Source organism: Sabethes cyaneus, chromosome 1 (assembly GCF_943734655.1).
Source record: "Sabethes cyaneus chromosome 1, idSabCyanKW18_F2, whole genome shotgun sequence".
Taxonomy (NCBI): Eukaryota; Metazoa; Arthropoda; class Insecta; order Diptera; family Culicidae; genus Sabethes; species Sabethes cyaneus.
Genome location: NC_071353.1, coordinates 60,156,117 through 60,169,200, shown reverse-complemented (window position 1 = coordinate 60,169,200; position 13,084 = coordinate 60,156,117). Strand labels below are relative to the sequence as shown.

General features: G+C 38.7%; 2 protein-coding genes across 2 annotated transcripts; one reads left to right on the top strand and one right to left on the bottom strand.

The window, feature by feature from the left end:
- Positions 1-4,769: 4,769 nt before the first annotated feature.
- On the bottom strand, positions 4,770-5,853 carry LOC128742955 (protein Abitram). The gene has a single exon (XM_053839458.1). It carries the CDS (start codon positions 5,729-5,731, stop codon positions 5,141-5,143), a length of 591 nt encoding a protein of 196 aa, XP_053695433.1. The 5' UTR covers positions 5,732-5,853; the 3' UTR covers positions 4,770-5,140.
- A 5,569-nt stretch (positions 5,854-11,422) lies between these two features.
- On the top strand, positions 11,423-12,840 carry LOC128745100 (protein BCCIP homolog). The gene is made up of 3 exons (XM_053842086.1): positions 11,423-11,646; positions 11,704-11,830; positions 11,958-12,840. Exons 1-3 carry the CDS (start codon positions 11,524-11,526, stop codon positions 12,608-12,610), a joined length of 903 nt encoding a protein of 300 aa, XP_053698061.1. The 5' UTR covers positions 11,423-11,523; the 3' UTR covers positions 12,611-12,840.
- The last annotated feature ends 244 nt before the right edge of the window (positions 12,841-13,084 follow it).

Sequence of the window (13,084 nt, the reverse complement as noted above, 5' to 3'; positions counted from 1 at the left end):
GGCCAGCATGTACTTTGTTTCAGACGTATTTACCTTTAACCCAAACTTTACTGCTTCGTGCTTTAGTTTGGTGTACTGTTCAGCCGCTACAGATGTTCTGCCGATAATATTCATGTAATCGGCAAAGCAGACGAATTGACTACATTTGTTAAAGATCGTGCCCCGAGCGTTGATATCCGCTTGGTTCATAACACCTTGTAGCGCTATGTTGAACCCATCACCTTGACGAAGCCCTCTGTGTGATTCGAATGAACTTGACAATCCACCCGAAATCCGCACACAGCACTGAGTACCGTCCACCGTAGATTGAATCAGTTTGATGAGATTTCTGGGGAAGCTGTTCTCGTCCATGATTTGCCATAGCTCTTTCCGGTCGATGATATCATACGCGGCTTTGAAGTCACGAACAAATAGTGCGTGGGACCTCTGTATTCATGGCACTTTTGGAGGAACTGCCGCAGTATAAATATTTGATCCATTGTAGACCGACCTTCGACGAAGCATCGGCTTGATAAGTTACAACTTACAACAAATCTGTTCGCAATTGGTAATAGTCGACGGAAAAGAATTGGAACAGCACTTTATAGGCGGCATTGAAAACAGAGCAGTTCCACGTGAAATAGATAAATGGCAAAATTTGAACCTCTCAGATTTCGATGAAACTTTACAAACGTGTTTGATAAGACGAAATATATACACCTTCCACAGGTTTTGGCGCCATTTTGATTCAAGACTCATTTTTAAAAAAGGCGTATTTCTTTTCATGTATATCACGTTTGAAAGATTGTCACCCCTATTCTGTATTTCGAAAGGATTTATGTTTCGTTCGAAGCTGACATTTCGTTCGAAAAAACAGCGGCTCGAACAAAAGATCTTCATATGAAAAAATAACTCGAACGAAATATTTGCCAAGTCGATCGGAATATTTCAACTCGTTCGAAATACAAAATGCAAAAGCTGTAGAAAATTAATTTCTGAACTTGAAAAAATATGCACTGAAAAAAATATTTTACCAATTTTTCAAAAATTTGAAAATAAAACTTAAAATCAAGATATCAAAAATATACCATTTTTAAAAATTCTTAAATTTTTTCCGGCATCCTTGCGACGTGGCCGACCCACCGTAGTCTCCCAACTTTCGCCAGGTGGGAATCTCTCCAAGCAGTGCCTGTAGCTCGTGATTCATACGCCTCCGCCACTCTCCGCTTTCCGTCTGTACTCCGCCAAAATTAGTCCGCAACACCTTTCGTTCAAAAACGGCAAGTGCACGTATGTCTACCGTAAGTAAAGTTACTGTCTCAAGTCCGTAGAGGACTACCGGTCTGATTAGCGTTTTGTACATCATCAGCTTTGTGCGGCGGCGTATGCTCCTTGATCGAAACGTCTTGCGAAGGGAAAAGTAGGCTCGATTTCCAGCTTGAATGCGTCGTTGGATCTCCTTACTCGTATTATTGTCGGATAAACGAGCCCGACCTGTATTACTTGAAAAATCTCAAGTTGGAAAAAATCATGAAAGTCGTTCTACGAAGTCCGTCCATGAAAGTTGCTAGTCCCTTTGGTTCCATTTGGTTGATTAGTTCTAGAGTTATGAGGAAATTTGTATTTCATTTGTATGGAAGACCCCCTTCCATAAAGGGGAGAGGGGTCATAATTCCCCTCCTAAAGAGAGAAATGGTCTCAATTCACCATAGAAAAAAATTGCCTACAAAAACACCCACATGCTCAATTTGGTTCCATTTGCTTGATTAGTTCTGGAGTTATGAGGAAACTTGTATTTCATTTGTATGGAAGCCCTCCTTTCTAAAGGGGAGAACGGTTATAATTCCCCTGTAAAGAGGGGAGGGGTGTCAATTCGCCATAAAAAATTCTTGTCTCCAAAAACATCCACCTGCCAAATTTTGCTCCGTTTGTTTGATTAGTTCTCGCAGAAATTTGTGTTACATAGTTTCATTTGTATGGGAGCCCCCCCCCCCCTCTTAGTGGGGGAGGGGTCTCGAACCATCATAAGAACCTTCCCTGGCCCCAAAAACCCCTACATGCAAATTTTCACGCCGATGGGTTCAGTAGTTTTCGATTCTATAAGGAACATACCGACAGACAGACTGACAGAAATCTATTTTTATACATAAGATTTAAAGCATTTAGTGCTACTTGAATATCTGAGCAAATACAAATATATGCATTTTTGTAGTTTCTTTTTATGCAGATTGATAGGCATTCTAGTCCCTCCCATGGGTAGGTGGTTTGACGCGTACTTCGGCTAAACGACCTAAAAATCTTAGTTCCGCATGTAGAATGTAATATAGTTTAAGTTGGATATATGTGTAGTATGTAGTATTGCATAATTTACCTTTACCTGTAGCATGTGTCTCGTAAAGCGGAATGGAGCGAAAACGAACGGATTTGATTTTAAATTCAACCCGTTTGGGCCGAAGCACCGGGAGGGCTTACTCAGTTCCCTAGATGAATTGCTGGTATGCACAGAAATTTCTCTAGAAAACTGAAACCAAATCCCCACCATTCATGAGATTTTGACTTACTCATGAAAATTAAAATTCATCGCTAGTTAGAACGAACGAGTGTTCAAAAATGATGTGATGTCTTTATTTGCGTAATCGAGACATTTTCTATGAGTTTGCCATAGAATTTGTGGCTGTTATGCGATTATAGACAGCACAGCACTGAAAAATATACACACACGTACATGTATACAGGTGTATGCATGTATGAGTGTGCATGGGCGTATAGGTACGAATGAATATATGTTTGAGTGTTCTATGATGAGTCGGAATTTTTTCTTATACCTATGCTGCCAAACTACAATTATTAATGGGCAGGAAGTTATAGTCAGTAGCTGTGTTTCCTGTGTCAGTTTCCTATGTTATGTAATAATAGTAAATTACTAATAGTGCTATCGTTGTTGTTACTGTCACCTCTATTGTATTATTTTTGTTTTGGATGTAATTAATTATAATTATTATTGTTATTTTCTTATTTCCTTCCTTTATTAGAGTGATTTGCATGTCTTGTGACTAACCGCGTTAACGGTATTCAACTAACAACATAAAATTATCACGAATGACGCTGTTTGTCTCCCAAAGACCCTCCTAATGCTGATGAGCTACTGTCGGAGAGTCCATCAAGTCGGACGGTGGCAACTCACCGGCGGCCTGCTCCTCTCCATTCTTGCTGCTTTCGTCGCGGTCGGACTCAGTACAGTGGATCTCTCGAAAAGCTTTATAGCCTCGATATGCATTTGTTCTGTCCATTGCCCAAAGCTTGGCAGACTTCAACTGGAATTCCACTTCTAACTAAATCTTTTTAGAGTATAGCTCTTCAAGTAAAAACAGACATTCGATTCTCTGGTTGATTCAAGCGATAGCGAAGGGCTGTCCTCAATATACCATCATTCCCTCTTCCTAAAATATGGTCATAGTACATAATATATGCCCATGGTATGAGGATTTTTTCGATTCAAAACCATCCTCACAGAATTATCAACGTCGTTGACATCTTATTAACTCTTGCTTCAGTGACAGCTTGCACTTAAGACTTAACACGGCATATATACATATCTCCAAGTGAAGTTCTACTTGATCCACCTCATCCTTTCTTAGTTACAGAATTCAATTGACCAGGGTCTGAAGAGCATCCAAATCGGTTGACTACCACTACAAATAGGCAATTAATGCCACCGGGAATAATACGAGCGAGTACCAGTCCCCATTATATCGCATCTGCTCTATTTTTCGGAAGTTCAAGTAGTTTTTCGACAGTTCTGAGTGATAATATTGCTCTTGAATAATATTCCGTACAAAATATTCGAAAATTTACGCCAACAGCTACAATACTGCAAAGATGGTAGATAAAGAAGCGGCTGTGGCTTTTAATGAGCATAGGTGGTTGAACAGCGCTGGGTCAACCGTGATGACATGGGTAGTTGGAGAGATGAGTAGCGTCCATCCTAGCGAGTAGTTAGTCGGTAGTAGCATAGGTGATGGACAGACATAGAATTCTTGTGATATTACTAACCCGAAAATTGCAATCGGCATGTTGACTAAAAATTTCTTCTTTTCTTTTCTTTCTCTGCCTGATCTCTATCGCTTCTTCTCACGGCAACAATGTTGTCGTGAGGGACGGCGGGAGATCAGCCACAGGCGACTGGTGGCAGCGATGGATGAGGACGACGTGGTGCCGTGAATAACCACAAAGTAAGAGAGGGATGAACAAGATGAGGAAACAAACAAAGGAAGGAGAAAACAAGATAAGTTCAAGCCATCTTATTCTATATTCACCAAGTACACAATTATAACGAGCCAAGTTCTGTCACTCTTCTTCCTCCTCATTAATCCATAATCACCAACGCATTATGACGCTAGCGTTATCCGCAAGGATTCTTTTATCATTATCACAACCACCTTATCTCAGCCCTGGACAGACTTGGCTCTAACTGCCCCACCTCGTGCTGCAAACAGAAACAGAACAGAAACAGATTGATAGGCATTCTAGTCTTGCACATATTTCTGCTTGAAATACAGTGGGATGTTTTCCCATTGAAACTGCCTGTTATACCAGCACCTACAATGTTATTTTTTCTTGACCTACCTGTTAAGAAAGCCTATCTGTTAAGAAAGCCAGTGGCCCGGGGCGAAAATCCGGCTTTCTGGCATTCCAATCAAAGCGAAGAAAGTCCAGAACACGAAATTGTGATAGAAGCACTTTTACAGCACCTGATTAAATGAATTGATGTAATTTGTAATTTATTATCACTAAAATAACGAAAACCTGTCAGCTACATCGCTTTTACTCAAGTCAAGGAAAGTACATTTATAAAACATGGTAAACAAACAATTGATGTAGAGGAATAATATTGAGTAGAGCTTTAGAGGGAATGCTACTCGTATAGCTCCCGTTGTGGAGTTGGTAGCAAGTTAGCAAGAAACATTTTTAGTTATTCCTCCATAGACTAATAGGACAGATATGTACTGGGAGAAAACGTGGTCGGATACAGGTAAGATTGGCCTGACATCTGTCCTGACAGTCACAATCGAAGCAAGTACGCATTTGCGATTTTATCTTAATTGATAGTGCTTTTCCTTAGGAAATAAAGTATATTTTAATAAAGTTTGTTTACACTCTGTTATTTATTACTAGAAGAGTCTGGATCAGATATATTGCGGTCAATTTTTGGTTCCATTTCAACCATGGGCAATAATTTCTGTTTTATCGCCTCGCATTGTTCCGGTTTTGGCATTACAATAGCTACGTATCCATATCCTTCCATCTGCAGTAACCCAACATTTTCAACTAACCGCTGGTTAACTTCTACTAATTTTCCTTGTATACAACTTCGAACTTTAAAAACGCTACCGTCATTACAAGTTACCAGCGCCAAAGTGGAATCTGCTTGTACAATCATGCCACCACTTTTCTTCTTGCCACTGACTTGATTCTGACTGCGATTTATTTTGCCTACTTCGTATGAAATAGATTTAATCCCACGTGAAAAAGCCTCGTGATTTGAAGCCAGTCCGATTAAACAAATTCGGTTAGAATGAAACAGTACTAAATGCGGTTCTATTGGTTTAGCGCTATGAACATAACAATATCTAGTGAAGAATCTGTCCACAATCGACGGATGATCCGATACAAAATTACTTTCGATTGATGGAACAGTTTTGCCACATATTTGCGGAAGCTCTTCCGAAAAGAACTTTTCAGGGTCAACCATAATTTGACGGGATATCTAAGGCCGGGATCCTTCTTCCTCGATGTTAAATTGTCGCATCCGTTCCTGTATACGAAGCTGTTTCTTTTGTGCTTGTTCCCGGTTCAAGCGGCTTCTCTCAATGCGTTCCTTTTTCAAACAATTTACCACTTTTTGATCGATTGTATTACAATATCCAACAAATTTGGCAAACGTGTGCTAGAAAATTTAAAAAATTGTTCATGAAATTCTTTTAACGATTGAAAAACCTACGTCTGTATGACACTGCTTCAACTGGTCAATCAACTCGTTACACTCCGGCGTATGTAAATGTGGTGACAAATCTGGATGCATAATCCTGCTGATACTATATCAAGAAACTATTTCGTAAAAACTTTTAACTAAATAATGATAACGTCAGGCAGTTTTATTACACAACATATTCTTGTAATCCCAAAATTCCTGTCCCTGTAACTGGATGCCAGATTTTTCTAGGCAAATCTAGAGTGACTATATACAGAGTGGCGACAAGTCATCCCAAATGTATGCAATGCGGTTTTTCCAATGTTTTTCTTTCTCTTTCCTGCATACGCGTTGGATAGGTCGTCTGCTCGATTGGAATGACACTGACAGATAATTATCATTCCAATTTTGACATTGTCGCCACTCTGTATATAGTCACTCTAGGCAAATCTACTCGAAAACCGGAAAAACTGTTCGAAATCCGGCTACTCGAGTTTTCTGGCAAGGGGTTTCCAACAGCAATAATTACTACGCACCATTCGCGACTACGAAAGTAAAAGAGATTTTTAGGCTTATCCAGCCGAGCCATAATGGCGGGTGCCGTTACACTTTCCGACTGCAACCTGTCCAGTTTGGTGGGAAGTGCTGTATTCAGCTTTTTGCGAGCCATACACACTTAAATTTTATCGCCGAGCACGGTAAAATAGATTGCCGAGATCCCAACAGCTGAGATCTCGGTGAAAATCTCGGTAAAACATTGAAACACCGAGATCTTGGAAATCCAAAACATCAAACAACTGTCAAACTTTACCGACAATCTCGGTATTATTTTTCCAAGATATCCGGTAATCAATACTAAAACTCGGCTGAAATTGCCGAATATTCGTAAAGCGTAACCGACCCAAACTGTCAAATTTTAACGAGATTCTCTGTAAAACACTAGCTGAAAATGCCGAACTACGGTATTAATATGCTGAAAACTCGGTATTTTTAATAAGTTTATGAAAATCAATAAAATTTTGAATAAAACTATCATAATTAACCTTTTTTTATTTTAAACAATTATTGTTTAACAGTTTAACACTGTAATAGTATAGTTGATAGTATAAACTATTGAAATATAAGGGCAAAGTTAATAGGTAGAACCACGTAGAACGAGCAAATTTTTCACCGGTAGTGGTTAATTTGCCTACTGAAAAAATTGTTGCTCTGATAAACACAAAGAATTGCTTGTCGTTGGGCATGCAGTTGGTGGCAAATATATCGTAACATTCGCATAGTCTAAGAAAGCCTACTACTACATGGCAGCCAACGGGGATGTTGTATTCTTTCCATGAAATGACGCATTGGCCTCCACACTGCAACATCTCACCACGCACTGGATTCACGTTATGGGTTGGGAGAGAATCGTCAACCTACAGAAATGTCTTTCATATTTTATCTTCTAAAATTCAGTACAGTAATTAAAAAAGCTTACTCCGATCCATTGCACTAACCCATTCAAAAGATTTTCCTGTTTTGCGGCTGCATCACACGTGCGGTTACAGCCTCTAGTAGGGTTCTTAGACCGAATGATAACCAGGGATCGAAAAAAATCTGCAAGAATTTATGCGTTAAGTTAAAACATTCATACATTCATAAACATTTCATTTACCATCCGAAATTTCTTTGAAGAGATGCCGCTACGCGGTTAAAATTTTCTCCTGCCAGATCCGCCATTGATCTATAAATACTGTCGTACACTTGTGTATTTTACGAAAATCGATGTCAATCTATGAAAAAAATCATCCATTTTGACAATTTTAACTTCACCGGTAACGAAACTGCTGTCGATCGCGCACAGTTAATTTTTGACATTGCTTTCTGAAATCTCGGTAAAACAGTTTGTGACTTTTTTCAGTAGCATTTAACGAAATTTCGTTAAAACGATATTGAAGTACCTAGATTCGGCACTTTATTTTACTGAGCTCGGGAGTTTACTGTTTTACTGATCTTCTCGGCAAATAAGATTGCAGTATCTCGGTAAATAAGCTTCATTTGCGATATCTCAGTAAAATAATATTCCAAGTAACGGTAAAACGAGAAATGTTTACCGATATCACGGAAAAACAGACCTATTTTTGTGTAGTTCAGTATTTTAATTTACCGAGACTTTATTTTGGAATTAAGTGTGTAGAGGCGGACATGTTCGTAGTATTTGGATAGCATTTTTGACATTTCCCTAATACGTCGCACGTTTTCTTTCCGCGCGTTCGCGGTAAAGCATAGTATACAGTTCCAAGCGAAGTGAAAATCGAAGCAAGTGAAAAAGCGTGTCTTTTCGCTCGCGGAAAATAAAGACTGTGGATCTCTTCATAATTTCATGAGCTTTCGGTTTACAGTTCATGCGAAGTGAATTGAAGGGTTTACAGTTCGAGCGAAATGAAAACAAATTTAAAGCCAATGCGGTACACTCAAGTACTTTTTTTACACGGTTTGTTTTTTCGATTATTAAGAACGGGGTAACTTGGGGACCATTCATTTATTTCTCAATACATTTGGGAGGGGCCCGACATTTGTCAGGTAGTTTGTAAATGGTCCCTAAGTTACACCGTTCTTGAGTAAAGCATAGTATACATAGAGTGACTATATACAGAGTGGCGACAATGTCAAAATTGGAATGATAATTATCTGTCAGTGTCATTCCAATCGAGCAGACGACCTATCCAACGCGTATGCAGGAAAGAGAAAGAAAAACCTTGGAAAAACCGCATTGTATACATTTGGGCTGACTTGTCGCCACTCTGTATATAGTCACTCTAAGTATACAGTTCCAAGCGAAGTGAAAATTGAAGCAAGTGAAAAAGCGTCCCTTTTTCGCTCGCGGAAAATAAAGACTGTGGATCTCTTAATAATTTCATTAGCTTTCGGTTTACAGTTCATGCGAAGTGAATTGAAGGGTTTACAGTTCGAGCGAAGAGAAAATAAATTTAAAACCAATGCGGTATTTACAAGTGGGGCAATGGTGCTGCAGCAGTTAAGTGTAGCGCAAAACATTATCAATACGCTTTTGGAACCAAAAAACAAGTACTAACGGTTAGGCGTGACGTCCAATTCTACAAAAAAGTCCGCATTGCTCGTTGCGGTATGTTTTTGGAGTCATGAAGTTTTTGTCGCCAATATTAACAAATATTTTCCTTTTCCACACCTCTACACACTCATTGGCTTGAAACGTCAAGTTTTCGCTAGCTGCAGCCTTGTTCACGAGCGTAGGCGCGTGCGAACGAATAGTACCCAAGTGAAAAAGATGTCATCCACAATCTTTAATTTCGGTGGATCACGTTTGTTTACAGTTCCGAGTGAAGTGAAATGCGGCTTTTGCGCTACTGTTTTACCTGACTCACTGCGAATATGCGTGTTGTTGAAATAAAACGTCACCATGCGTTTTATTCGTTTATAACGCATATGCAGCTAATATCGATAACAACCGATTTTTTGTAAGTTGTGCTTTTGTTGTTGCATTTAACTTGTAAAAAGTTGCATAAATAACAATTCAGTTTCACAATACAATTATTGCGTACTACTAGCACTTGCAATATAACGTTTAAGTACGTTATTTTTAGTGATCAAAATCAACGATATTTTCGATACAAGGGCGATATTTTTCGAAACCTTTCGAACCAACACGATACCGCGAATACAACGCTTTGCGCAGTGAGTCAGGTAACACAGTAGTGAAAAAGTTGAGCGGTTTGTATGGGATTTTCACTTCGCTCGGAACTCTATACTATAGGCTTAATTGAAAAAAACAAACCGCGTAAAAAAAGACTTGAGTGTATTTACAAATGGGGCAATGGTGCTGCAGTAATTAAGTGTAGCGCAAAACATTATCAATACGTTTTTTAAAACCTAAAAATCAGTAATAACGGTTTGGCGTGACGTCTAAATTCTACAAAAAATCCACATTGCTCGTTGCGGTATGTTTTTGGAGTCATGAAGTTTGTTTTGCCAATATTAATAAATATTTCCCTTTTCCACACCTGTACACATTCATTGGCTTGAAACGTCAAGTTTTCGCTATAGCTGCAGCTTTGTTCACGAACGTAGACGCGCGCGAAAAAGTACCCAAGTGAAAAAGATGTCATCCACAATCTTTAATTTCGGTGGATCACGTTTATTTACAGTTCCGAGTGAAGCGAAATGCAGTTTTTGCGCTAGTGAAAAAGCGTTTGTATGGGATTTTCACTTCGCTCGGAACTCTATCCCGCTTAGGCGCGCCCGGCAGAAATCGAACAAAAAACTGGCAGCGAAAAACTTTTTCTGCCAGACATTCTGCCGGATTTCTGGCCGCCGTCACCCGTGAAAACTAGCAGAAATGCAACAACCGTTTCGGGCAGAAATTTCGCCTAACGGTTTTGTTTTGATTTTTCTGCCCGAGTTCTGTTCGATTTCTGCCAGTCATATCGAACAGAACCGGTGCAGGAACCGGTTCGGCTGATTTTCCTTTTTTGTATTATTTTTCATTACTAAAGATAGAATGTCATCATACAAATTACGTTAAACCAAATTTATATTTATTTTTCTAGTTTTTTATTTACATTATTATAAGCACACACACATAAAGCACATAAATGGCGCACAAAAGAACACCGGTACAGGAAACAATTTTCTGAAAAAAAGTCTGGTTATAAATGTAGCACACTAAACAAAACAAACATTTTTATGATTCGTTATAGATGCAGATTGTTTGATTTGTTTTGTGTGGCTATACGAACGAAAACTGAAGGTTTGCAAATATAAATTTGTAATTTTCTTACCTAGAATCGGAAACTGCAACGAGCAGCGCGTGTCATCTTTTGTCACTTGTCATGACATAAAGAGAATAGAGCGAAAAACGAAGAAGATGAACCGGTTCTGAATGTCAAATTCAGCCGGCGCCATATTGATTCTGTTCGATTTCTGCCAGGCATCCGACTTTTTCGTAAGCGGGATACAGGGCTTAACTAAAGGAATGTACGGAAAGAAAACGTGCGATGTGTTATAGGAAAATGTCAAAAATGCTGTTCAAATAGTACGAACACGTCCGCCATTATGGCTCGTTAAAAGCTGGATATATGAAAAGTTAACATAAGCAGTGTTGATCATGTTATAAAAATTAGACATTTAAAAAATAAAGTTAGCTCCTTAAAGCTGCCGCATACGAGCCTGAACAAATAAATGACATGATAAAAAAATATGAAAAGTTAAATTCTTCGACATTTTTATATAATGTTACGCGTAACACTATCGCTCAAAGCCTAGCTCAAAGCCCGTAAAATTTGCGTAACAATCTGTAACAGAAATTTAAGGAAACCACATTCCGTGCTGCGTTACGTAATAGACCTATAACATCGCTACTATTTTTTCAGTGTAAACATTATTATCGATTATTATCGATGTATTATCGATATTAGCCATTTTTCTCAATTTACGTTTTCAAATCATTTTGTCACCCCTAGCCCTAGTATTGTCGGTCGGCTTTGAAAACACGATTTCCTTTAGGCACATTTTCAAGTTTGTTTAAAAGTTTTGAATAATTCAATACGACATTCATTATGACAAGTAAAAAATTAAAAGTTGAAGACCATGAAGATGCTGCCCAACAAATGGAAGCTGGAAATGATAGTGGTGATGATTCAAGTGTCGATGAAAATCCTGATATCTATAAGGGTGATGAGGTGAATATTGCTTGCGTTTGGTAGTTTAATGATAATGTGAATTTGAAACATTTTTAGGGAATTACCGTCGACTTCGAGGGCCGTAATCCAATCGACACGGATTTAGATGGGATAAAACAAATGCTGGGCCAGCTGTTTGTCAAGGCTCACATTGACTTAAGCGATCTTTCTACTGTAATCGTTGGTAAGAATAATATAAAGGTTGTATATTGGCCACTGGGGTGTTTTTCCCTTGTTCACATAGAGAAAAAGCTGGTGCACCATCGGTCATTATATGTTGTTAGAGGCGTTTAACGAATTCACCATTTCAGGACAAAATTACGTTGGAAGTGTGCTAAAACAGGCGTATACTGATGATGACGATGAAGATGAAGATTCAATGGATGAAGATCCCTGTCAGGTAGTGTTTGGCGTTACTACAGCCATTAATCTGTCTAACAAACAAGATCAAAATTGCGTCAAGCAGCTGCAAAAAATGATATTTGAAAAGGCAGAAAAATACGCTACAGAAGCAGTGTTACAGCTGTTCCGGGAGGCACTGCAAAGTGGCACGAAATGTACGGCTTTATTACTGAATGAACGATTTGTTAACATTCCTGCTGCTGTATGCGTTCCTATGTTTGAAAACTTGCTCGTCGAAATTGAACGTGCTAAGGCAAAAGGAATGCCGTATAAATTTGACTATTTTTTGATGTTTGTAAAATACTATCAGAAAGCAGCTTCCGGAGCGAAATCTGCAGAAATATTATACTCGAATGATGAAGAAGAGTATTTTATTAAAGATTCAGTTGCCAGTTTCGACTATTCCGTGCAAAAGGAAACAGCAACCGCTTTGGCTGGAAACTGGTTGGAGGAAGACGAGGAGTTGCAACCATTTAGAAAGGTTTTACTGATAGATGCAAACAAGCTGCCGGAAATTGTAAGCACTATTAAAAGTTTGGTCTCTAATGCAGTTAATAACTAATACCTACGATAGTAAAAGTGCGAATATAAAAACTTTAAGCTGAAATGAGTCATTGATTTTGTACATTTCAAAAGCATTTTTTTTGTTTGAAACAAAAATTCTGTTCATAAAAATATATTCGCTGTGTTCAGTTTGTCTAGAAGAGTGCAGTGCAGATACATTGCCCTGTTTTGTGTCAAAAACTGCTTCCGAAATTGGGCTTTCCGACCAAAAGTTGATGACTGCTAATTTCCCGTTAAATCTATGTATTTTTACATTCTAAATATAAAATAATGTAGAATCAAAGTAATTACTGGACTCTATTCATGCGTTTCAGATACCATTAAGAATAGCATACCAGTTTTCCCATGGGTATGGGCTGGGCATAAAACTGCAGCAAGAAGTCGCAGGTCGCTTTGCCCACATGTCGCACAGTCCTACTTCAGAAGAAAAAGGGCTGCGCGTAAAAATCTGGCAAGAAGTCGCGTCGCAGGT